This window comes from Sparus aurata, chromosome 8, assembly GCF_900880675.1.
Source record: "Sparus aurata chromosome 8, fSpaAur1.1, whole genome shotgun sequence".
NCBI classification, from domain to species: domain Eukaryota; kingdom Metazoa; phylum Chordata; class Actinopteri; order Spariformes; family Sparidae; genus Sparus; species Sparus aurata.
In genome coordinates, this window is record NC_044194.1 from 1,346,238 (window position 1) to 1,372,110 (window position 25,873).

A 25,873-nucleotide genomic window follows, 5' to 3' on the forward strand; every position below is an offset into this window, starting at 1 on the left:
AAAGCAGCATGTTACAGTAATATTGTTAAAGTTATATGACTTTAAAAAGGTGCAGTATGTCGGAATTGTCCATGTGTTGAATCTGTAACAACTAACTGCTCCTAATTGTTGCTTCCATTAGCTTGTTTAGCTTTAAAGCTAGGTGTTTGAGGCTGTGAGCTTGGGGCATCGGGGGAGTTTTACACTTATGTACACCGCTAACACGGGAGCTTCAGACCTGGAGGGGCTAGCTGGTTAGCGTGCTAACTTATGACAAAGACGTCATAATGTCAATAATTGGTCCTTCAAATTTTGTTGATCATTTTAGTTTTTAATCATTTAAATTTTTTAATCTATCTAACTAAAAATGTATATTATTTCCCTTTTAGCATTAAGGAAGCAATACATATGTTGTTAATATTAATCCAGTTACTGAGTCTGATGATGTGTTACCACCTGATATTAAGCTGTTACATGTTCAAGTTGTAAAAATGTAAGATATAAATCAATACATTGCTGCCTACAACAGGAAAGGTTTTCAACCCCAGGACAACCCCTGGAGGAAAACAAGCGCTCCCAGTGTGAAAGTCCGGTCGGCTCTGGTCAGACTGAGCACAGTGTTCACAGTGAGAGGCGACTTCTCCAGCTGTAGCCCAACAGAACAGTGAACATAAGACAAATGATAAAAATCAATACTTTTGGCTTACAGTAAAAGGTTTTATAATCAACAGAGACCAAGTTAGAGTACTTTAGAGTTATCACCAGTCACATGAAACCTCTCTGTGACTCATTGCGGTTATATTGTCCAGATGCCACATTACACGAGATGTTGTTCTCCCCGAAAATTCCAAAACAATGTGAATATTTCCACAAAGTTAAGCTGCTTGCTGCCGTCTCGCTTCACTGAATTAGTTCGCTACCCATCCGCACTGACACACCTGTAGGTTTACCTTCGCTTACATTTTTGTGGCGACAAAAGGGAAAGACAACAAGTTTTTTCCAGTAAAGGATTATTTTTGTGAAAAACTAAATAACAGATTACTTGAATTGCAAAAGTAAGATGTTATGCTACTGCTCACAGCAAAAATGTAACCCGAGTACCTGAGTAGATGACTTTGTAACAAGTTACCCGAACACTGCTCTGCATTTATAACTCCAAAAAACAAACAAACATTATTTTAATTTTAATTATTTCCAGTATTTTTTTGCTGGATAACATCTGTCAGGCTGAGTTGAACCTCATGTTGGACCAACTTGTTTCATGTAGAAGTCGTGCTGATAAGCAGCAGCGTGACATCAGAGGGAGGGGCGTGTCCTGCTCGTCCACATGGAGTCCCAGCGAGGATCCTCCGTCCACTTCACCTCTATTACGTTCCTCATCTTACACCGGCTGGGATCAGTTTCCTGAGCTGAGTAACAGAGTTGAGAGCCGCCTGCTCTCACACACGCTGACACCATGGTGAGATAATGACTGAGTCCTCTGTGAAGCTTCATGCTGCCATCCAGATTTCACCTGCAACCTACTTCCTGCTTCATCACTGTTCACTCATGCTGTTTGTCTCTTCTCATCCCAGGCAAAGTTCCTGACACAGGATCAGATTAATGGTAAGACTCTCACATGTGACTGCTGCGTGGTGCTGTAGGAATGACTGCTCTCAGTTTTTGGAGTAGAAACAGCCACTGATGACGCTCCTTCAGTGTTTTATTAGATGATTTCTCGCAGCAGTGTTGGTATTTGATCAGACTACACAGTTTTCTGTGTGCCGGCATCATTACAATGCAGCACTTGTTCCTGCTCAGGCTGATTCACGCTGCGATCTGTTGGCCGACTTCCTCGACCTGCTAATGTGATTAAACACAAAGGTTCAGCTTGTGAACGCAGCTTTTAGTGTAACGAGGAGACTCTACATTCAGACTGTTGTCTCTGTGAAAAGGAAAGACCAGTTAATGTGGGCTTCATGTCTTTGTTTCTGTGAAACTGTCCAGTTCTGCAGCTACATTAATGAGTTGTGCTCACTAACTAATTGATTGGCAGTCTGCCAGTTTGCTCATATTCGTGCCTGCAACTAATGAATCTTTTTTATTGTTGATTGATCTGGTGATTATTTCACAGATTCATGATTATGTCCAGGGACAAGTATCAAACACATCTTCTCACTGTTCCGGAGGTGAACGATCCGTCTCTGTTTAGCTGCTGGATGCTCCACTGTGCTCAGCAGGTCGAGTACAGCTGCTGCTGGAAACACTGAGGCTGAATCAGACCGGAGAATCCAGAACCAGGAGCTAAAACAGACACTACACTGTGAATAACTTTGGCTGGTTTCAACTTCAAATTTCAATTTGTACCTTAAATATTTGAGTTAATGTAATTTTGCATGAAAAGTGTGTTTAAAATCTTCTTTAAGTTCTTTTTCTTTGTATGAAACACAGTTTAGAGTTAACTGAACTTAAAAATACATCCTCAGTTATCTGAAGATATTAAGTTGAATTAACGATTGTTCAATGATGACAACAATCATTACAATTACATTTAATTTCCTCAGATATGAGTCAGATTTAATTGCAACATCTCTTGTTGGTGTTTCTTTGTTACAACATTTACACAGAGACATTATGTTGACCAACTTAAGATGAGATAATGAAAGTGTAAAAGCTTAATAAAGACTGAACTCAACCCTGATTATGGTTAGCATGTTAGTTAAAAAAAGAGCCATGACTTCCCTCAAAATGAATAGAAAGCAGAAAGTTTCCATAACGGATGTTTTCTCCAAACTGTAAAAAAGTCTTTAGAGATTTACCTCTCAAACAATGCATGCTGGGACATCTGCCGTTATGCTGATCATGTTTTTTAGAAACTCATTTCTATGAGTTGATTGAACTCTGAACATTCATCAACTCATCATTCAAAGTCAAAAGACTTTGTGACTGATGTTATTTTGGTATTTTGGAAGTGGTCTGAAAATAAATAAACTATACACTTTAAGTTGAATCAACTCATAACACCTAAAACTTGCATATTTAAATCGAGTTTATCCGAATAAGATACGTGGATTCCACTTGATATTATTATGATTTTTTACAGTGTATTCTCTCTCTTACTTTTTCTCTCGTGTTCCTGCAGCAACATCTGCTCAGCTCTCATGATTGACTTTCATTTCAGATTCATGAAGGATTATGTGGAAACTCTAAAACTACTTTTGTTAATAACACATAAATGTGATGCTTCATTTCACCCTGAGGGCAAACACCGAGCTGTGCGTATTAAAGTATTAAGAATATAGTATTTAATCCTCTCTGAACCTTCACGACTTTTTCATCTAACGTCTCATATCAATGCACACTGGATGTGCACATGATCACAGTGTGTGTGTGTGGTAGACATCACTGAAGGATTTTAGTCCCCTCTTGGCAAATTCTTTAAGAAAATTTGAAGCAATATTCTGGCACAAGTCCTTAAAAGAAGCTTTTCTATTCTATTTTTGTTTTTTTGACCTGAAAAAGAAGGTCACCTCTGAGAGAGTGGAGAACCTTAGTGTCCTGTTGTCTGTATTCACCTGTATGTGTGTGTGTGTGTGTGTGTGTGTGTGTGTGTGTGTGTGTGTGTGTTGCAGAGTTTAAGGAGTGTTTCTCTCTGTACGACCGCCAGCGTAAAGGGAAGATTGAAGCCAAGGAGCTGATCACAGTGATGCGATGCCTCGGGTCAAACCCCACCCCCTCTGAGGTCCAACGACACCTGCTGAGCCATAACATAGGTACCTGTCTGTCTGTCTGTCTGTCTGTCTGTCTCACCCCATCTGTCTGTAGTCCTATTTTTTCAGATCCAAGTGTCCCTTAAGTTAACCAAGTGGTTTTTGTGTCCTGCTGTCACGTCATCAAAATCATAAATGACCTTTGAATTTTAATCAAACAACCAGATATTTTCAAAGACACATCTTCTCCTACGTTAAACCTTTGGGTTTATGCTCTGGTTAGGCTTTAGCATAAAAACCACTTGGTCAGGAAAACACTATGATTTGCCTTAAATGACCTGCGTCTGTTGCCACAATTAAGAATAGAAAACGGACCCTGACGTCTAATTAAAAACATCCACTTGTACACGGACACTGGGTTACAGCTGTGACATTAGAATTAGCTCATATACATGTAAAGTGGACATGATAGGACAATTTCTGTAAAATGTTGATTTGATTTGTAAGCGACATTCAGATCTGAATAACATTTTATTCTGGCAACTCGGTTGAATTTTTATTTCCAAATGCCTGAACTGAACTGAACTGCTGTTGCTCATAACTTTACAGGGTGAGATTTACGTCTGACACTGTGAAAGAAATATGTGTGAAATAATTGCCATTAATCAGAAACCATCATTGTGTCTCTGAACACTTTGTCGTCATTCATCCTCATCCCAGTTTCACAGGAACATTAAACAGGAGCTTCAGTCAGAATTAATGGCAGCAGAGAGGCGACCTGTGCCAAACGGCCAGCTGTGGTTCTGTTCAGCTGAACTAATGACGTCTGATACAACAACAGAAGGCTGCAGGTTGTGGTGCTGATGACATGTGGAGTTTCTAAGGTTCTGTTCAGACCTGGTATCAACATCTGCCATCACGAGGCTCCATTAACAAATGTAGTTATTTTAAGAGTTATTACTTAAAATACTTACTTGCAATTCAGGAGAAACTTAACAAACTTTGTGACACTTTGTCTCTGGCAGATTCTAAATCATTGTGTCCTTGATGTAAATTCAGCATTAAATCTTTCAGCTGAAGTTGTTTGTCTCCTTGTAAAAAGTGTCAGTTTGTGGCAGCATGTCTGTACCAGCCTGTCTGCTTCTGTGTCTAAAGTGCTAAAGTCTTACCTGCCAACATTGATCAGCTGTTTGAACACACTGTTTACACTGATGTCACCATTTACACTCCATTTATGAAAGAAGAAACATGTTATTGATCTAAACATGTCACATGTTACAAAGACACTAAACAGTAACAATATAGGCTACTTCTTTGTCCCCGTGGAGAAAGTCCCCAGACTCCCTTAACAAATGTGTCAGTTTAGTGAGTTGTTGAGTTGGAGACACTTTATAAACTCTGTGAAACTCTGTCTCTGACTCATTCTGCATTATTTGGACCTTCTTGTTAATTCAGCTGATGTTCTACATGAACTCAATTCTGTCTTTGTGTGAAAACATGAAGTCTATTTGTCCCTCACCCATGTTTGTTATTGATTCAGTATCTCCCTCAAACAGCTGCTAGCCACGAGTTTCTTTTAAAAATAGAAGAAACGGGAGGGAATTTGTTGGGGACTATTTTCACCAGCGGATTAATTCACATTTGCTCTGGTGAGTCTTTGGGGCTTGAACTGAACTCAATGAGAAGCCGGTTGAGAGAAATCTAAATATGTCGTGAATTGACTGAGATGGTTTTGAAGTTCTCTCTTGGCAGGAGCAGGAACATCTACATGTTATTATAGTTTTAATATTTCTGTCTGTATACATGAAGCCTCAGATGTTTGACCTTGTGTCGTCTTTGTCTGAAACATATTTAGTAAATCTGAAGGGAAACTCTTTATTAACTCTAATTACCAGCTCAGTTTCCACTCAGACTGTTTATTCAACATATTTGAACATCCTATCTGACAGCACAGCTCTTTACATTCTGTTCTACTGCTTCACCGTTTGAACAACTCATATTCACTGTGTGATATTACTTTCTCCGTCCATGAATCTTCTGACTCTTCCTCCTGCAGAGATCAGTCATCTTATCTTTTCTTCTGGTGATATCAGAGATGCCAGTTCAAGTAAAAAATCATATTTTCCTGCAGATTGGGCTGGAGAACTGGACTTCTCTACCCTCCTGAGCATCATGCACCGGCAGCTCCAGCAGGAAGCGCCAGAGGAGGAGATCCTGGAGGCCATGAGGATGGCTGACAAGGAGCAGAAAGGCTTCATCCTCGCCTCCGAGCTGAGAGCCAAACTCACCGGGCTGGGAGAGAAGCTGACGGATCGAGAGGGTGAGACAACAACCACATTTGTTCTTTAAAATCCGGAACTTAATTCAGATTAATGTCATATATTTTGTAATATTTAATCCTCTGGGCTCCCGTCAGTTTTTAATCCTCTGGTGTTTTCTGTTGATGTTTTCTTTGTTCTGTTGTTTCCAGATGTTTTTATCTCTTTTCTTTTATTCTGCTCATTTCTGTCCCTTCAATTTTAATCCTGTTACGTGTCCTCCACAAAATTTAAGAGAATCAGAGTCTGGTGGGGATTTTCAATTATTGTGGATAATTTAAGAGAAGCGAAGATGAAAGACTCATTTAATGAGATTAAGTTTTCGTTTCAGTCTCATCAAATGAGAGAGACAGTTGCAAAACTGCTCAACACAAACATATTTACAATTGAGAAATCTGCCTGTTAGGTAAAAATATTTGCAGTGAGCTTGTTTATTATTGTTGGGCACTGCATTTCAGGAGGCACAATTAAGGAGTGTTTATGCAACATTAAACATTAAAACATTAAAAGGGAGGTTTAGGTTAAATTCACTGGGAGGTTGTGATTGTGTGATGAACTTGCATACAGCTTTAGAGCTGGTTTTCCCACACTCAAGTTTAACTTTCTCCCTCTGGGCTGTATGGGGCAAGTCAGTTAGACTGTGGTCAAGTTAACTAAGGTAATCCTCAACATGGTGATCACAGTTGTCTAGCTCAAAATGTTCAATGTCCCTAGCTATAAACTTAAGCTCTTAAAGGCGGGGGCACTCTAAGCTAGCATTTCTATGGACATTGACATCACATGCTGCAGTTCTGTCTAGCTGAGAGGCAGGACAGCTGTTATCACTCTGATGGAGGTGCAAAGAGGAGGTGGAGCACTCCTGGACCGATCTGGTCCTCCTTTCAGTGGGAGGGGCTCTGACGATGTCATGCATCAGAGACTGGGAGCAGTGGGGAATATATCTTCTCGGGGATAAACTACCTGTGACCTCACTGTCTGTTTCAGGAAGATGGGAAGTCATTTTACTGTTATCTCTTAGTCTCAGTGGAGGTTGAGGAGTTGACTTAATTCCCAAGGACTCAGGGTCAGTTGAGAATTGTTCACATTTTCTGAGAGGGAATTAACCTTTCATCAAGGGAGGAGTGTGAATCAGAGTCACCAGAATCACATTGGCTGAACGACTGTGGTGGGGAGAGACGTCCTGACCTAAGCCTTAACAACTCCTTCTTGTGTGAACAAAGATCTAACTCTGCTGAGTGCAGGCCATCTAAATAGTGCATGTCTTTATTATTAGCCATCTGATTGTCTCTTAAAGTTGACTTGGACTGAACATGTTGTAGTAACAAAACCTTTGTTTCACTGGGCTGGTAGCAAGTTGTGGCTCTATCTCTGGTTCTACTTCTTACTCAGGCTAAAATGTGAGGCAGTAACAGCTAAATATACATTTCTATGTATCACAGGGCTGGTGGCATGCTGTGAATAACATGAGGAACACTTAAATTGTCATCAAATTATGACAGCTTGACTACAATACATTGAATACGGGATATTCAAATGCTGAACTCAAATTCTCATAATTTCTACAGAGCACTTTCAACTTGAATTGATAGCAGCAATAGCAAATGGCTCAAAGTGGCAGTTAAGAACCTAAAAGATTGTGGTAAATCAAATGGGTTATAAATGATATATGGATTATAAATCAATTCTCATCACACTGCAATTGTTTGTAAGTACAAATAACCATCTACACCTGTAGTATAACCATCTACACCTTTGGGGCGACTGTGGCTCAGGTGGTAGAGCGGGTCGGCCTATGTTCGGAGGGTCGGCGGGTCGATCCCCACTCGGCCAACTGCATCATGGTCGTTTTGTCCTTGGGCAAGACACTTCACCCGCATTGCCTCGTGTGAATGTGTATGACTGCTGTATGTTTGAGGTGGTTGTCGGAGGGGCCGTAGGCGCTGAATGGCAGCCACGCTTCCGTCAGTCTGCCCCAGGGCAGATGTGCCTACTATCGTAGTTTACCTCCACCAGTATGACTGTGTGTGAATGAGCGACTTTGGGTCATTGAAAAGCGCTATACAAATAAAATGAAATAATAATAAAATAAATAATAACAGTAGATTAGTGAGGTTGGATGTACAACTTTTGGCTAAAGGGTTCAAGATGTGAATCTCAAATTTTAGCACTGTCTAAATTGTGCTGAAATCAATATTGCACATTTATGATTGATTGCCAACAGTACACTGCCTCACACGGGGCACCATTATATGTGTACCTCCGATGGGGCACCATTATCTTATGATAATCTGATAGTAGACTTGCGCTATACGGTTATCGTGGCCAAACAAATTCACATCAAAGATTATCAAGAAATTGAACAGAATTTAAGAAAAATAGAGCTAGCAATCAAATCTATCTTTTTAAATTAGTTGACAGTGTGTTTTGTCTCTTTTTTGTCAATTAACTAACTTAAATTGTGTAGTCATTAAAACTGACTACACAACAACCCGACCACTACCCCAACCTCCTCCATGTTTTTATCCATTTACACTCCAACTCCTGAATTCTGATTTTAAATGAATTCATTACGTCCACTCGAAGTCACTGACTAACAAGAAAACATAAAAATGGGTCATTATCCGCCTTTCCACGTGGGACAGGCACCATGCACGCCACAGGACAATTTAATGTGTTTAAGGTCCCTATAAGGAGAAAAATTCCACAGATTCATTTAATGAACATTGATTGACAGCCATGTTCCTCTGTTTTCAGTGGACGAACTGCTGAAGGAGGCGGGTGTTGGAGCCGATGGGCGGGTCCACTGCGAGCAGTTTGCTAAAGCGGTGACACATTGGTCTGAGAAGCGCTGATGAACACATGAACTGAAAGATGTCCTTCACTGTTTGTTTTATATCTGATAATGTTTGTCTTAGCAGTGCAGCGTCTGTGCATTATAAAAGAAATGGAGGAGGAAAAACGGCACATGAGGTCACTCATTTTATTTATGTTTTAACATTTTTAAATATCCCATACAGACAGATGAAGCTGCCTCGAGTTTGTGTTCCATGGTAATTTTTCCCAAAGGGATTGATTGCATTGATTGAAATGCAGCATACATCAGTCTCTCATTCAGCACCTGTGTCACCGCTCATCCTGAGAAAATAAAACCTTTGTGTTTTGGAAGTTGAACAATTTCTGAGCTCAATGCATCACAAACATGTTGTGTCTCATCTTTCTTTAGCTTGTTCATCTGTGTGTATTGAGTTTTAAAATCCAACTGATCAGACCCGTTTCTACCTGCACAGGTGTTTTCACTCATTCTGCCTCAATGAATTGAATAAATGTTGCAAATGATCTTCTGGTTTTTTTGGATCTTCAGGCAACATTTTAACCCAGTCCAGTATAAAATAAGACCATTGTTAGGCTGAGAAGACACAAGCATGACAATCAACAATGTGAAGACATTTACTTTATAAACTTCACAGCTCATAACGTATCTGGAGTACAGCTGTGGGATTTCACGAGGTCACATCAAGTCAATAATTTTCAGGTTTTATGTATTTTTTGGGGGGAAATTTCTTAATACTTGATCTGAGAGTCAGAATCCCTCCAGACTGAATGGAGGAGATTCAGATCACCTGTTCAGGTGTGCAGACTGACTCCTGAGTAATAATTGAGAGCAGGTGGGGGCGTTCTCCTCACAGCCAATCAAGGCAAGATGACACCCTTTTCTGAGGGCTTAAGAGAGCAGAGAACAGCAGACGAGAGTCACTCTGAATCCTGTCTTCACTTGCTGCAGAGTTAACGTCTGAGGTTTTATCAGCCTGACGCTCTGCTCTGTTTGGACCCTGTTCACGTTTCTCTGATTGAAGGAAGTTTTGAACGCTCTGCAGCCTCGTTCAGTGAATATTAACAAAGTCAACGTTCAGCCATGTTGTCGACATCAGTACCAGAGTTTTCCTCACTTCACAGTAATCTGGTGTCCTCAGGTTTCTTTTGTCTATCCTTACTGAACACACCAGATAGAAAAAGCCCCATTCAGGGAAAGCACATTCACTGTGTGTCCGCTTGTCCTGTATCAGAGTTCAGACCAGAGTTACTGTTGGCCTGAATATATGTGACATTAACCAAACACATCAAATAGCCCTCAATCTCAAAGATGGCTGAAACATTATTGAATAAACAAAGTGTAAGTCGAACCTGCCGCTTGTCCAGATATGAAGGAGACATTGACCTGAGAGATGAAAAAGTGTGCATTGTGTTTTGGACACCAGCGTCTGATGGAGCTTCAATTTTCTTAATTATGTACCAAGCTCCAAGTGATGAGAGCTCCTTTCAGACAACAAAATCATCAATGAAAAGCCTGTTTTTGTTCCCACCTGCCTGAAATCAAGCCCCATTAAAATGCCATAGAACACAGAGTGTAATTAGGCTGAACAAAGGCTCCGCTAAATGATGTTGTGAAGCATTTGTGTCTTGTAGCATTTAAATATAAGACAGTTATTTCATCATCCTGGGGCCTGTTGGTGTTTGTAACATGCAAATCCCGGCTAAGTTTCACCAACCTGACGCTTTGCAAACATCTCTTCTTTCTGCGTGTTGACATTTTGCTCTGCAAACACAGTTTGAATCATTTTATGAAGGAGAAGATTATTTCACTGTGAACCATCCTGTCATTTCTTGTTAACAGAGCTTCGCAGAGCGTGGAAAACCCATCAGCTGGGTTCTGACTCGTCTGCAGTGAGGACACAAAACACTGGAACCTTCCTCCTGTAATCCTCAGTGACACCTCTTTTATGTTAACCCTCGAGGACAGCATGGATTTATGAATTTGTCAGATTTTTTCTGTCCTGTTCCTCTGGAGCTGGTTTGAACCAGTTTTATGTGCGACATTCAGATGATGAAACTCCGTCTCTTCTCTCTCTGAGCTGTCAGGGCTTCACCAGCCTGCTGTCTTGGACCTTGTTGATGCTGATAATTGGGCACTTGAAAGAGTTCATCCAGGCGTTACCCTCAGCCAAAGTGTACACTGCACTTGTCTTCAGTCGATCTGATTAAATAGATTTATATGGAAGAACTAGATACCAGATGGAAAGATGGCGTCCACTCAAACCAGTTAGAATCATTTGCATAGCACAATCACCAAAAACGTTCTACAACTATACATTGTGATGACGTCACAACTTTTGAAATAGTTTTTCTCGGCTTTCGGAAAGTTTTTCCCATATAAAACCTCCATTGATCATAAAGTCATCGAATCATTATCAACTTTTGTTTGCAGTTCTTTGTGTCCTGTCAACAGTTTTACAAACGTTTTTCGCTGCAAAACTGTGGGTGGACACCAGACCAGACGAAAGAAAAACTGCTCTGTGTCCTCCGTGTCCTGAATTAAACCTCTGACTGAAGTCCCCTTCTTGTTTAAGTGCCTCTCTCTTATGAACCTCAAATGTAAAGATAATAGTGTGATTAACAGCACTAGTCAAGGTGGTGTTGGTGTTGGACTATAGCCCCTCCAAAAGTTAGCAGATGTTAAACAAATGTCTAAATTATTTCGCTGTTCAGTGAACAACGGCTCTCTTCCATTCCAATCCAGATCACTTGGTTCCGACGGATCAGACTCAAGTACTGTACCCAGGCAGCAGCCAGCTACACTATAAGGTACATTACCAGCAATAATTCAGTACTTTGGACTGAAACACTCCCCTTGCTCACCTGACTCACAGGAGACAAACCAGGAAACAGTTTGTTCTTTAGTACCAAGACACACGGGCGATCAGATCCACCTTCAGACTGAACTAACAACGTCCTGTGAGTGAGTTCATCTACAGGAGAGAGGAGGAGGAAACTACAACACTGCAAACGCTCCACACACTGAAGGTGAGTCCGACCAGAACTCAAAGTAAACTTCAGTGAAGTGAAGGAGGAAGTGGAGCTGTGACTGACTGTACTGTCTGCTGTGTTCACAGCGTCACTCAGAGACAAAATGGCTTCCAGGTTAGAGGAGGATCTCTGCTGTCCGGTGTGTCGTGATGTCTTCAGAGAGCCTGTCGTTCTGTCATGTAGCCACAGCTTCTGTAAAGACTGTCTGCAGAGCTGGTGGGCAGAGAGAAAAAGACGTGAATGTCCAGTTTGTAAGAGAAGATATTCAATGGATCCTCCACTTCCAAACCTGGTGTTAAAGAACCTGTGTGAGACCTTCTTACAGGAGAGACATCAAAGAGCTTCAGAGGATCTCTGCAGTCGGCACTCTGAGAAACTCAAACTCTTCTGTCTGAACCATCAGCAGCCGGTGTGTCACATCTGCAGAGACTCAGAACAACACACCAACCACACAGTCAGACCCATCGATGAAGCTGCACGACAACGTAAGAAGAAACTTCAGGAAACTCTGGAGCCTTTAAAGATGAAGTTAAAGGTTTTTGAAGAAGTTAAAGTGGAGTTTGATCAGACAGCAGAACACATGAAGGTCCAGGCCCGACACACAGAGAAGCAGATCAAGAAGCAGTTTAGAAAGCTGCACCAGTTTCTAGAAGAGGAAGAGGAGGCCAGGATGGCTGCACTGAGGGAGGAAGAGGAGCAGAAGAGTCAGATGATGAAGGAGAAGATGGAGGCTCTGAGCAGAGAGATAGCAGCTCTTTCACAAACAGTCAGAGCCACAGAGGAGGAGCTGAGAGCTGAAGACGTCTCATTCCTGCACAACTACAAGGCTGCAGTGGAAAGAGTCCAGCAGCGCCCCCTGCTGGAGGATCCACAGCTGCCCTCAGGAGCTCTGATAGACCAGGCCAAACACCTGGGCAACCTGAGCTTCAACATCTGGAACAAGATGAAGGACATGGTCTCCTACACTCCTGTGGTTCTGGACCCAAACACTGCTGGTCTAGAACTCATCCTGTCTGAAGATCTGAGCAGTGTGAGAGGAGGAGAGAGACAGAAGCTTCCTGATAATCCAGAGAGGTTTGGTGTTGTCACGTTTGTTCTGGGCTCTGAGGGCTTTAACTCAGGGACTCACAGCTGGGACGTCGAGGTTGGAGAAAGTACAGACTGGTTACTGGGTGTGATGGAAGAGTCTGTCAAGAGGAAGGGACGCATACTGTTTGGATCATGGAGAATAAAGTTTTACCAAGGTAAATACTCAGTGCGGTCAGGATCAGCTCCTGACACTGTTCTCGTAGTGCAGAAGAAGCTCCAGAGGATCAGAGTGAATCTGAACTGGAACAGAGGAAAGTTGTCGTTCTCTGATCCTGATACTAACACACACCTACACACCTTCACACACACTTTCACTGAGAGGATGTTTCCATACATTGCCACTGTGGATAAACTGAAGATATCACCTCTGAAGGTGTGTGTGAGAGTGGAACAGAGCAGATAAAGAATCTCTGGAAAGACTGCCCTTAAATAAAATGGAGCCATGTAGATATACACAATTTGTTTAAAAATGATGCTACATGAGCAGAGAAAACGGAGTAAAAGGACTGTGCTGTTCAATTCTACAATCTGAGTTTGATGGCAAAAAAAGTGTGGGGTCCTGGTTTTGGGCAAAATGGAGAGTTTACTGTTGTTCATTTGCATAAATTACCATCATGGTTGTGACACAGAGCTGGTTAAAAACTGACAAAGTTCCCGTTCAAGAGGTAAACAGGATAACTGTATCCATGATGTTTTCTTAAAGGTGATATTGATCATCATTTTAAAATTATTCAGTTACAATCATAGTGTTTTTAAAGTAAATAGAGACTTTTATTCTACACCATTCTACAAGCTCTGCCGATGTTTTAGATTGAAAAATTTTTTTTCCGACAGAAAAATGATATCAGTGACCTTTTTTGGAGTAAATCTTCACCTGCTCCTCCTGTTGTCTCATCATTCAGAAAACATGTACGTTTATTTTTCTGTCACTGTTTTTTATTTTTTGTATTTGACAATTTGCTTTGTGTTTTCTATTGGTGACCTTTTCATGAGTAATTGAATTTTTTTCTGATCTAAATGTGACGCGTGTGGATGTGCCCTCTTGGCAAGTCCTTTCAAAAAATCTAAAGAACACATTTGAGGTAACATTATAGTGAAAGACCTTAAAATAAGTTTTTCTGTTCTACTTTCAGTTCTATTGTAGAAAGATGTAGTGCCCTGTTGGCATATAGACGTGTGTGTGTGTGTTTAGAACCAAACAAAAGATGGGCACAAATAAACAAATCAATTCTGACTGACTGAAGGCTTGATGTTTCCTCCACACTGCATGTGAACATGTAAAATGACTGATGGACAATTTTAATGAATTTTTTTATTCAAACTGTGTTTCCAGTCAAAAAAAGTTCCAAACTTCCCTGCACATCTTGTTAAATGATGAATAAATGGAGTAATGAAAATGAGATTTATTATTAAGATAAAAAAAAAATCAGAGACAAAAAGTGTGTGTGTATTTAAGTCCCCTCTTTGATAGTTAAATTTCACTGAAGGATGCAAGTCCCCTCTTGGCAATTTTAAAAAAAAAATAAAAAAAATCACATTTGAGGTAATATTCTGGTAAAAGACCTTGAATGATGAACAGCATCCACACTGTCTCCTACACTCCTGTGGTTCTGGACCCAAACACTGCTGGTCCAGAACTCATCCTGTCTGAAGATCTGAGCAGTGTAAGACGAGGAGAGAGACAGAAGCTTCCTGATAATCCAGAGAGGTTTCATTGTTACTGGTCTGTCCTGGGCTCTGAGGGCTTTAACTCAGGGACTCACAGCTGGGACATCGAGGTTGGAGACAGTACAGGCTGGGAACTGGGTGTGTTAGCAGAGTCTGTCAAGAGGAAGGGATTCATTAAGTCTGGATTATGGAGAATAACGTTATACAAAGGTAAATACTCAGTGCGGTCACCACCAGCTCCATCCACTGATCTTGTAGTGCAGAAGAAGCTCCAGAGGATCAGAGTGAATCTGGACTGTAACAGAGGAAAGCTGTCGTTCTCTGATCCTGATACTAACACACACCTACACACCTTCACACAAACTGAAGATATTACCCCTGAAGGTGTGTGTGACAGTGAAACAGAGGTAAAGAAGTATTTAAGCTCTGGAAAGACGGCCCTTAAATAAAACTCTCTCTCTGCAGTAGAAAGACAAAATTAGTTTTAAATTGATGCTACATGAGCAGAGAAAACAATAAAAGGATTGTGGTGTTCACTGGTACAATCTGAGTGTGGTAACAAAAAAAAGTGTGGGGTCCTGGTTTTGGGCAAAATGGAGAGTTTACCATCGTTCATTTGCATAAATTACAAACATGGTTGTGAGACAGAGCTGGTTGAAAACTGTTCCGGTTCAAGAGATGAAGAGGATAATTGTAGCCATAATGTTTTCTTAAAATCATTCAGTTAAAATCATAAAAATGTTTTCAAGGTAATGAGAGACTTTCATTCTGCACTGTTCTACGAGCTCTGTAAATGTTTTATTTTGAAAATATATTAGTTTTTTTTTTGACAGAAAAATTATATCAGTGACCTTTTGGAGTTATAAATCACAGAATTGAACCTGTTAATCTTTACCTGCTCCTCCCGCTGTCTCATGATTCAGAAAATATGGATGTTCATTCATCATGTTCTTGTTCTTTTTAGTTTTACAGTTTGCTTTGTGTTTCTATTGCCGACCTTTTCGTGAGTAAAATGACTTTTAGTTTCTGACCTCAATGCGACTGTGTGTGTGTGTGTGTGTGTGTGTGTGTGTGTTTTTTTGTGTGTCTTTAAGTCCCCTCTTTGATAGGTGAAACCTCACTGAAGGTTCCCCTCTTTAAATTTAAATTTAAAGATCACATAAAAAGTATCATTCTGGTAAAAGACCCTGTTCTATTCTATTTTTGTTTCTTCAAAATGACCAGAAACAGAGTTCCCCTCTTAGATAATGGAGCGATGTAGTACCCTGTTGGCATACACGTGTGTGTGTGTGTGTGTGTGTGTGTGTTTGTTAATAACTACATGTTCCATTGTTCAGATCCAAAAACTTTATTTCACATTGTTGTCCAGATCAAGCTTCAAAACAATAAAATCAAAGATTTGTTATTATATTAAATATTTGTAATAAATATATAAAATGACCTTAAATACTGTAAATGTACCTTTGTTTCCTCCTTTTGATGTAATAAAGTCACAATGATTCTGATTCTGTGTGTTTTCAGTCTCCATCAGTTGAACTCTGCTGTCAGTCGTCTGTTCAGTGAGAGGACGTCGTTCTATATTTAAGGTGGACGTCTCAGTTTGTGGTGATGTGATGTTGTTGACTGAAGAACTGAATCTCTCTCTGCTGTTTCTCTCTTCATAAAGGGTCAAAATGCAAATATAATATGAGAGAACAAGGAAAAATAACCAAACAATGAATAAAGACAGTCGATGAAATGAAAACGGAAACAAAGTTACTGATAATTACAACAAAAATTTAAGATTAATGTTGAGGATTAAAACCTGATGATATGAGTCCCCTCCTGGTAATTCCTTTAAAATTTAAAGAACACATTTGAGGTAGTATTAAAAGACCTTCAATAAGTTTTGCTATTCTATTTTGTGTTTTTTCAAAATGATCAGAAATAGAGGTCTCCTCTTAGATAGTAGAGAGATGTAGTACCCTGTTGGCAATATAGACGTGTGTGTGTGTTGCAAAGTTTATGTATGTGTGTGAGAGAGAGATTCTGAGATTCTGAATCTGAGATTACAAGGTCATTAGTTTATGCTTACAATAGAAACAATTTAAGGGTCAAACATTCACGACATAAAGTTTGTGAGTAAATTATATGATGAGGTCGTTATAATAAAGTGTTTTCATGTTAGCAGTTAATTAAACCACTTCAGTTCTCCACCTCCAGACTCTCCTCGTGTTTCACCAAAATATTTGTCTTTCTGTGTGAATCCTCTCATCCAACTAGTGCCTTGCTCGAGGGAACTTCAGCTGTGTTTGCATCCAGCTGTGAAGAGAGCTGTGCTGCTTTCGTTAATCATCGAGTCACAGGCTCGAGTTTCGAGGATGGAGCCTGACAGTCACCTCGGGCCTCAGCAGAATGTCGATGGAATGTCTGCTCTCATTAGTGTTGATTATCCGCTGAACTTCACTCCAGAAACAGTTTTAATCTGAGAATTAGACGGTACGTTTGGCTTTAGAGTCCAATCTCACACAGTTCAGGTCTGCAGGGCACTGGATACATTATCTGGTTTACTCAGTGAGTAAATTAATTTCTGAGAAAACACACGTTCACCATTGAAGCAGTGAATCCAGGACTTTTGAGAGAAGTGTCATTGAAACTGCTCTGTATGACATTCAACCTGCGGCCTCCTCATGGAAACTAACTAACATTTAGATCTCCCTGCTGGATCTGAAGCCAGCAGCTGTGTGTGCCGCTGCAGGTTAACACACTCATGTTGATGATGCTCACATGCTGATGTTCAGCAGGTGTAACGTTTACAATGCTCATCGTCTTAATTAAGCATGTTAGCATTCTAACATTTGATAATTGCAATCAAAAAGCTACAGCTGAGGGTTTCAGGAACTTAATAAAAAAAAAAGAATTTAATTTGGCTTTTCTGCACTTCAGGTTCCCTCGTCTTGAAGTCAGTGGGTTTTATGTTCGAATGGGTTTTTTAGTTACTGCCTGAAATACGCTTGTGTTAACTACAGAACTTAAGAGATTCAGGTTTTGTTTTGCAACATGAAACACATCAGTAAAGACACCACAAGTGAATTATAAAGCTCTTCCGTGTGTTAGAAACGGCCTGTGTGTCCAATTTTTTTGAATGAGACTACGGATGTTGAGTATGGAGGACTAAACCTGACATAAGTATGTATAAATAAATAAATAAATAAATAAATGCATAAATAAATACATGAATAAATGCTGAAATAAATAAATAAATGCATAAATAAATACATGCATGAATAAATTAATTAATGCTGAAATAAATGTATAAATAAATAAAAGTATAAATAAAAGAATAAATGCTTTTTATTTATTTCTACATTTCTGTTCACCTACATTTATTTATTTCTGTATTTCTGTATTTCTGTTCACCTACATTTATTTATTTCTGTATTTCTGTGTCCATATGTAAATGAGGAGGTAGGAGGTCCTAACCTCAGTCAAGAACATGATTGGTCAAATCGGAGAGCCAGACAAAAACAAACGATTCCTGATCCCAAGCCTCGCTCTCTGTAACGTTGTAAAACAGCTCCAGTTAGCTTAATGGCCTCGACCAGTGTGACAGGTTAACTGGCGTTCATTTTAACTTGCGAGGGTCCCAGATGTGCTGGTGGTGTGGTTTGAGAATCCTGTCTGGAGAGAGAGGGGTCCTCAGCCATGTCCGCTAACCAGGAAAAACATTCTGCTCATCGCTTCAAGTCATGTATATGTGTATTCGTTTTGACGTGGCTTGAACACTTCCATCCACACGGAGATGCCGGGCTGCGACTTGCAAACCACTGTTAGACGAGCGCTACAGAGCACAAATCGTCCAAAAGTGCATGTTGTCGGTCTCATATCTTTGTCGTGAATCTCTGTACTCTCAAACAACTCGTGTGGAACAGTATTAAGCATTTGTTCACGCCGAGCGGCTCGAGAGTGGCGTGGACACCGCTGTTGGCTCTTATGTTAGCTGTTAGCAGTTAGCTGTTAGCTTTTAGCTGTTGGCTGCTCGCTGTAGCGCTGAGAGCGTAGCGTCCAGGTTAACTGTTGACACATGTTACCATCGAGAGTGAGATGCATGTCTGGGCTTTCCTATGAACTATTGTCGCTACTGGTGTTTGTATCACAGGTTGATCTGGACGTCTCACGATTTGCCACAGCTGATTGACCACACGCTGAGCTCGGCTGGATGTCAACATACTCTGCAGACTGTTTGACCAGCAGGCTGTATGACAGTGTACAGTTTTCACACTGACTTAGCTTCAGCTTAATAACGATGTATGCGGCTCGGAACGATGGCTTTAAGTAACCATTTGAACGCAGTGCGGAATGAAAAATACCCGATGGTAACCGGTGTTAAAATGAACGCCAGTCAAATTCATTACTAAACCAGGGCTACATGAACAAATATCAACAACTGCAGCAAACAGTTAGCTGAGCGGGCTTGCTGGTAGCCAGCAACATTCCTGTACAGTGTACAGGAATCAGCGCCGCTAGTAAGGCAGAAGTAGTAGACCCTCATCGAGCACACTCCTGTAACCAATCATGCTCTTGACTGAGGTTAGGACCTCCTACCTCCTCATTTACATATGGACACAGAAATACAGAAATAAATAAATGTTGGTGAACAGAAATACAGAAATAAATAAATGTAGGTGAACAGAAATACAGAAATAAATAAATGTAGGTAAACAGAAATGTAGAAATAAATAAAGCATTTATTCTTTTATTTATACTTTTATTTATACATTTATTTCAGCATTTACTTATTCATTTATGCATGTATTTATGTATGCATTTATTTATTTATGCATTTATTTATTTATACATTTATTTATTTATTTCAGCATTTATTTATGTATTTATTTATGTATTTATTTATGCATTCATTTATGCATTCATTTATTTATTTATTCATTTATACTTATGTCAGGTTTAGTCCTCCATAGTTGAGGACATTAAGAGTCATCACATCGAACACAGAGACTCATCTGATCACTGATGGAGGAGAAACGGTGAAGATACAGATCCACTCAGTCCACACAGAGAACTTTCTTCACAGCTGGGGATAAAACAGCTGCTCTGTAGTCTGTTGGTACGACAGCGGATACTTCTGTACCTCTGGTTAGACGGACAGGCGAGTTGGTCGTTCACAGGAAACTGTGTGTGCTTCGTTTTCCTGTGTGTGTTCTGTTCACCATCTTCCTCAGAATCAGAATCAGAAAGAGATTTATTACCAAGAAGGATTTTACACCAATAAAGAATTTGTCTTTGTAACGTAGGTGTATACATTGAAGATAATAAACAATAAACAAAGAGTGACTATGATATATACAATATGAACAAACGGAGACAAATTGTGAGATGGTTGATAAGTAAAGACAGAAGAGTTATACAGGAATGTGCAGATAGAATATAAGATTATTAAAAGTTATAAAAATTAAAAATTTACAAATTTTGCATTATTGTAATGCAAAGATTCAAGTGTAGTGGTGGGTTTGAGTGCCAGAGTGCAAGAGTCAGTGTCAGTGGGGTCCCTGGACTTGTTAAGGATCCCAACTGCAGAGGGGAAGAACTGTTCATGTGGCGGGAGGTATCGCAGCCTCCTGCCAGAGGGGAGAGTGTCAAAAAGTCTGTGATCGGGATGGGAGGGGTAGGCCACAATCCTACCTGCATGCCTCAGAGTCCTGGAGCTGTGCGGGTCCTGAAGGGATGGAAGGTTGCAGCCATTCACCTTCTCAGCGGAGCATATGATACGCTGCAGTCTGCTCTTATCAGAATCAGAATCAGAAATACTTTAATAATCCCAGGGGGAAATTATTTAAATTATTAAGTATTTATTCATAGCAGTGGCAGCAGCGTACCAGATGGTGATGGAGGAGGTGAGGATGGACTTGAAAAACTAAAAAACGATTATGAACCTCAATAAATGTAAAGACAATAATGTGATATCCAGCACTAATTGAGGCAGCGTTGGTGTTGGACTTTGTTTCACAAATGTCTGATTTGTCTTGCTATTCAGAGAATGACGGCTCTCTTCAGCTCCAGTCTGGATTCACACAGATCCTATGGATAGGACTCAAGTATTGTACCCAGACAGCAGCCTGCCGCACTATCATGCTACATTTCCAGCAATAAATCAGTACTTTGGACTCAAACACTCCCTTGAGACAAACCAGGAAACAGTTTGTTTTTCAGTGACGAGACACACAGACTGACAAACAGACGATCAGATTCACCTTCAGACTGAACTAACAACGTCCTCTGAGTGAGTTCATCTACAGGAGAGAGGAGGAGGAAACTACAACACTGCAGACACTCTGCACATTTAAGGTGAGTCCGACCAGAACCAGAACTCAAAGTAAACTTCAGTGAAGTGAAGGAGGAAATGGAGCTGTGACTGACTGTACTGTCTGCTGTGTTCACAGCGTCACTCAGAGACAAAATGGCTTCCAGGTTAGAGGAGGATTTCTGCTGTCCGGTGTGTCAGGATGTCTTCAGAGAGCCTGTCGTTCTGTCATGTAGCCACAGCTTCTGTAAAGACTGTCTGCAGAGCTGGTGGACAGAGAGACAAGCACGTCAGTGTCCACTTTGTAAGAGAATATCTTCAATGGATCCACCTTTAAACCTGGTGTTAAAGAACCTGTGTGAGACCTTCTTACAGGAGAGAGATCAGAGAGCTTCAGAGGATCTCTGCAGTCGGCACTCTGAGAAACTCAAACTCTTCTGTCTGGACCATCAGCAGCCGGTGTGTGTCGTCTGCAGAGACTCAGAACAACACACCAACCACAGATTCAGACCCATCGATGAAGCTGCACGACAACACAAGAAGGAACTTCAGGAAACTCTGGAGCCTTTAAAGAACAAGTTAAAGGTTTTTAAACGAGTTAAAGTGAAGTTTGATCACACAGCAGAACACATGAAGGTCCAGGCCCGACACACAGAGAGGCAGATTAAGGATCAGTTTAAGAAGCTGCACCAGTTTCTAGAAGAGGAAGAGGAGGCCAGGATGGCTGCACTGAGGGAGGAAGAGGAGCAGAAGAGTCAGATGATGAAGGAGAAGATGGAGGCTCTGAGCAGGAAGATAGCAGCTCTTTCACACACAGTCAGAGCCACAGAGGAGGAGCTGAGAGCTGAAGACGTCTCATTCCTGCACAAGTACAAGGCTGCAGTGGAAAGAGTCCAGAAGCGCCCCCTGCTGGAGGATCCACAGCTGCCCTCAGGAGCTCTGATAGACCAGGCCAAACACCTGGGCAACCTGAGCTTCAACATCTGGAACAAGATGAAGGACATGGTCTCCTACACTCCTGTGGTTCTGGACCCAAACACTGCTGGTCCAGACCTCATCCTGTCTGAAGATCTGAGCAGTCTGAGACGAGGTGGGACACAGAAGCTTCCTGATAATCCAGAGAGGTTTGATTATAACTGGTCTGTCCTGGGCTCTGAGGGCTTTAACTCAGGGACTCACAGCTGGGACGTCGAGTTTGGAGACAGTACATTCTGGTTACTAGGTGTGTTAGCAGAGTCTGTCCAGAGGAAGGGACGCATACAGTCTGGATTATGGAGAATAATGTTATACGAAGGTAAATACTCAGTGCGGTCAGCATCAGCTCCATCCACTGTTCTCGTAGTGCAGAAGAAGCTCCAGAGGATCAGAGTGAATCTGGACTGGAACAGAGGAAAGCTGTCGTTCTCTGATCCTGATACTAACACACACCTACACACCTTCACACACACTTTCACTGAGAGGATGTTTCCATACTTTAACACTGTGGATAAACTGAAGATATCACCTCTGAAGGTGTGTTTGACAGTGGAACAGAGCAGGTAAAGAAGTATTTAATCTCTGGAAAGACGGCCCATTAAATAAAACTTTCTCTCTCTGCAGTAGAAATACAGAACTTGATTTTTATTGATGCTACATGAGCAGAGAAAATGGAGTCAAAGGACTTGCACCATCTGAGTTTGCTGGCAAAAAAAGGTGTGGGTCTTGGTTTTGGGCAAAATGGAGAGTTTACATTGTTTTGACACAGAACCGGTTGAAAACTGACAAAGATCTTGCTTAAGAGACGAAAAGGATAATTATATCCATGATGTTTTCTTAAAGGTGTTATCGATCATCATTTTAAAATAATTCAGTTACAATCATAATTAAAGCTCCGAGCAGCGATGAACGGGCCCTCGCTCCACGCTTGTCGGGCAGTGGTGCTGTGGGAGGGTGCGCTCACCTTTTGGTTTCATGTCATGTTATAGTGTATGATGTGGATAAATGTCATGTAAATAGGATGATGTTTGTCTGAATTCCTGCGTCCAGTTGGTGGTGCTATGGATATGACACGGTAGTGATGCATGGACGTATTCAGGGCGACATCGTACACATGTGTGAACAATTTGATGTAGACGGTAAATTGTATGTTGAATTTGTAACTGGACCACACCATGACACCCACCATGTTTGATGTAGGCAAAAGCTTTTGACAAATTTTCATGTTCAAGGTTTGAGGATGATACTGAGTGAATTTGAAGTTTGTGTTGGAGTTTGTTCAAATAGTAGGCACGGAAATGCATCGAAATGGGGGTGAAATCATAACTTAGAATGAAAAGGGGCAACTTTCTGTTGGAGTGACAGTTTGATACGTCAATATTTTTTGTGCGTCTGGTGATGATACATATACATACTGAATGTTGTTCATGTACGTGCATGTAGGAGGCGGGGCTTGGATTTTTAACAATTCAGGGGGCAATATAGAGTCCCCTTTTCGTCAGCTATCATCAGCTATGGTCTGGAGGGCATTGGCAATAATTTAACCACTTTTTGTGTTAATCCAACCAACCAATGTCGAGATATAAAATACTTCAATTAAAACAGCGCCAGCTAGTGGTCATTGGCCCAAATTTTCCACAGAGCCTCGGGGGCTCATGGGGAAGAAGTGACCTGAGTTTCATGTCATTCGGACACACCAATGTGGAGATATACAAGACTTCCTGTTTTGGGTAAAATGTACAGGAAGTTGTTATTTAACTACTTGAGTATTGTTTGGAATATCAAAATTGTTTTGATAAGTTTTTATCAGGAGTGTCCACAGATGCTGTGTAGAAAGGGGTTAAATGTCATTTCCTGAGTCCATCATGCGGCGCTTTGACCATGACTGTATATTGGCCTATGACTTCTATCGAACATGTGAAGTTTGGTCCAGATCCGAATGAAGAAGTTGTTCCTCTATAATTTTGTGGCGTCGATTAGCAAGATAGCACTGCTCTCTGGCGGAAAAAGCCAGAATGTACAATGAAAAGTGAAGGCAGTTAAGTTGTTCTTCCATCATTTAGCAATAAAAGCGCCACCATTTGGCCGATTAACACTGATCAGGCCATGAACACATTTAGCAAAAATGTTGTGATAATTAGACTGTATTTTGTCAAGCTATGCTGACTGAATTTTTTTGATAACTTTATGACTGGAGTGTCCACAGATGCTGTGTGCAAAGTTTCATGCAAATGGATGAAATTACCTGGGAGGAGTCGGGGAAAAGAAAAGGAAAAAAAAACAAGAAAAAAACAGAGGTGGAAATGGCCGTGTCATAAAATTCAAAACAATTCAAGAAACATGTGGATATAAGGTTTTTGAATGTGCGATAAACTATATGGGAGTTATAGGCCAAAAACGTTTAGTGGTAGAAATTCACAACAACCATAGACTATAACATTTTCGTCAACCTAATGTGCCAAATAAAATCGCATTTTCATCCATGTTCAGGCAGTCAAAAATGCAGTAATTTAGGCTAAAAAAACTGTCATTCGAAAAACAAAAAAACAGGGACCTCGCAGGTTTTCCTGCTCAAGCCCTAATAATTAAAGCTGCAAGCAGCGATGAACCACACACGTCGGGTTGGAGCACCGTCGGAGGGCGTGCTCACCTGTTACTTGCATGTCATGTTGCAGTGTATGATGTTGAGAAAACAAGCAGTAATTTTCACCTGGCGAAAGCTTTTGATAACTTTTAATCTCCAAGGTCTGAAGATGATACTGAGTGAATGTGAAGTCTGTGGTCTGAAATCTGTAGGAGGAGTTTGTTAAAGTACGAGGAATGTAAATGGGTGAAAATGGCTGACTTCCTGTTGGACTGAGAGGGTCCAATGGGTTTTTTGTGTGTCTCGCCATGATACATATGCATGCCGAATTTCGCAAATTTATGTGCATGTATGAGTCGGGGATTCCAGCAGGGAGCGCTACAGAGTCCCCTGGCCACATCCACAGCAAGTTTGACAGTTTGCTTTGTGTTTATATTGTCAAACTTTTCATGAGTAAAATAATTTGTTTCTGATCTCAGTGTGATGGTATATGTGTGTGGAAGTCCTCTCTTGGCAATAAGTTTTAAAAAATTAAAAGAACACATGAGGTAATATTCTGGTAAAAGACCTTAAAATAAGTTTTACTGGTCTTTTTTGTTTTTTCAAAATGACCAGAAACAGAGGTTCCACTCTTAGATAACAGAGAGATGTGGTGCCCTATTGGCATATAGACGTGTATATGTGTGTGTAGCAGAGTGTGTGTGTGTGTGTGTGTGTGTGTGTGTGTGTGTGTGTGTGACGAAACTTCCCTGCACATCCTGTTAAATTATGAAGAAATGAAAATGTGATTCATTCTTGAAATTTGATTTTTTTTTTTTTTTTTAATCCGAGATTGCAAGGTAAATAATTTGTTTTTAGAATAAAAATAATTTAAGCCTCAAACATTCAGGATGTAACGTTTGTGATTAAATTTTATAATGAGGAAGTTATACTAAAGTGTTTTCATGTGAGCAGATAATTAAAACCACTTCAGTTCTCCACCTCCAGACTCTCCTCGTGTTTCACCAAAATATTTGTCTTTCTGTGTGATTCCTCTCATCAAACTGGTGCCTTGCTCGAGGGAACTTCAGCTGTGTTTGCATCCAGCTGTGAAGAGAGTGCTGTGCTGCTTTTTATTAATCAAGTCACAGGCTCGAGTTTCGAGGATAGAGCCTGACAGTCACCCCGGGCCTCAGCAGAACGTCAATTTCTGCTCTCATTAGTGTTTATTATCCGCTGAACTTCACTCCAGAGACAGTTTTAATCTGAGAATTAGATGGTACGTTTGGCTTTAGAGTCCAATCTCACATAGTTCATGTCTGCAGGGCACTGGATACATTATCTGGTTTCCTCAGTGACTGAATTAATTACTGAGAAAACACACGTTCACGATTGAAGCTGCTCTGTACCATTCAACCTGCGGCCTCCTCAT

The 25,873-nt window shown here is 40.7% G+C and overlaps 3 protein-coding genes across 3 annotated transcripts; all 3 read left to right on the top strand.

The window, feature by feature from the left end:
- The first annotated feature begins 1,299 nt into the window (after positions 1-1,299).
- Positions 1,300-9,184, top strand: calml4b (calmodulin-like 4b). The gene is made up of 5 exons (XM_030426450.1): positions 1,300-1,438; positions 1,554-1,584; positions 3,591-3,731; positions 5,800-5,988; positions 8,741-9,184. The coding sequence occupies exons 1-5, from the start codon at positions 1,436-1,438 to the stop codon at positions 8,836-8,838; spliced, it is 462 nt and encodes a 153-aa protein (XP_030282310.1). The 5' UTR covers positions 1,300-1,435; the 3' UTR covers positions 8,839-9,184.
- A 2,365-nt stretch (positions 9,185-11,549) lies between these two features.
- LOC115586197 (nuclear factor 7, brain-like) lies at positions 11,550-14,289 on the top strand. Its single transcript, XM_030425020.1, has 2 exons — positions 11,550-11,845; positions 11,935-14,289. Exon 2 carries the CDS (start codon positions 11,952-11,954, stop codon positions 13,338-13,340), a length of 1,389 nt encoding a protein of 462 aa, XP_030280880.1. The 5' UTR covers positions 11,550-11,845; positions 11,935-11,951; the 3' UTR covers positions 13,341-14,289.
- A 6,533-nt stretch (positions 14,290-20,822) lies between these two features.
- LOC115586199 (zinc-binding protein A33-like) lies at positions 20,823-22,638 on the top strand. The gene is made up of 2 exons (XM_030425021.1): positions 20,823-20,947; positions 21,043-22,638. The coding sequence occupies exon 2, from the start codon at positions 21,060-21,062 to the stop codon at positions 22,443-22,445; it is 1,386 nt and encodes a 461-aa protein (XP_030280881.1). The 5' UTR covers positions 20,823-20,947; positions 21,043-21,059; the 3' UTR covers positions 22,446-22,638.
- Positions 22,639-25,873: the final 3,235 nt, after the last annotated feature.

Coding starts and splice junctions, on each gene's coding strand:
- LOC115586199 (XM_030425021.1), top strand. CDS start 21,060: ATGGCTTCCAGGTTAGAGGAGGATTTCTGCTGTCCGGTGTGTCAGGAT.
- calml4b (XM_030426450.1), top strand. Junction 1,585..3,590: donor GACACAGGATCAGATTAATG/GTAAGACTCTCA, acceptor TGTGTGTTGCAG/AGTTTAAGGAGTGTTTCTCT. Junction 3,732..5,799: donor CCTGCTGAGCCATAACATAG/GTACCTGTCTGT, acceptor ATTTTCCTGCAG/ATTGGGCTGGAGAACTGGAC.
- LOC115586197 (XM_030425020.1), top strand. CDS start 11,952: ATGGCTTCCAGGTTAGAGGAGGATCTCTGCTGTCCGGTGTGTCGTGAT.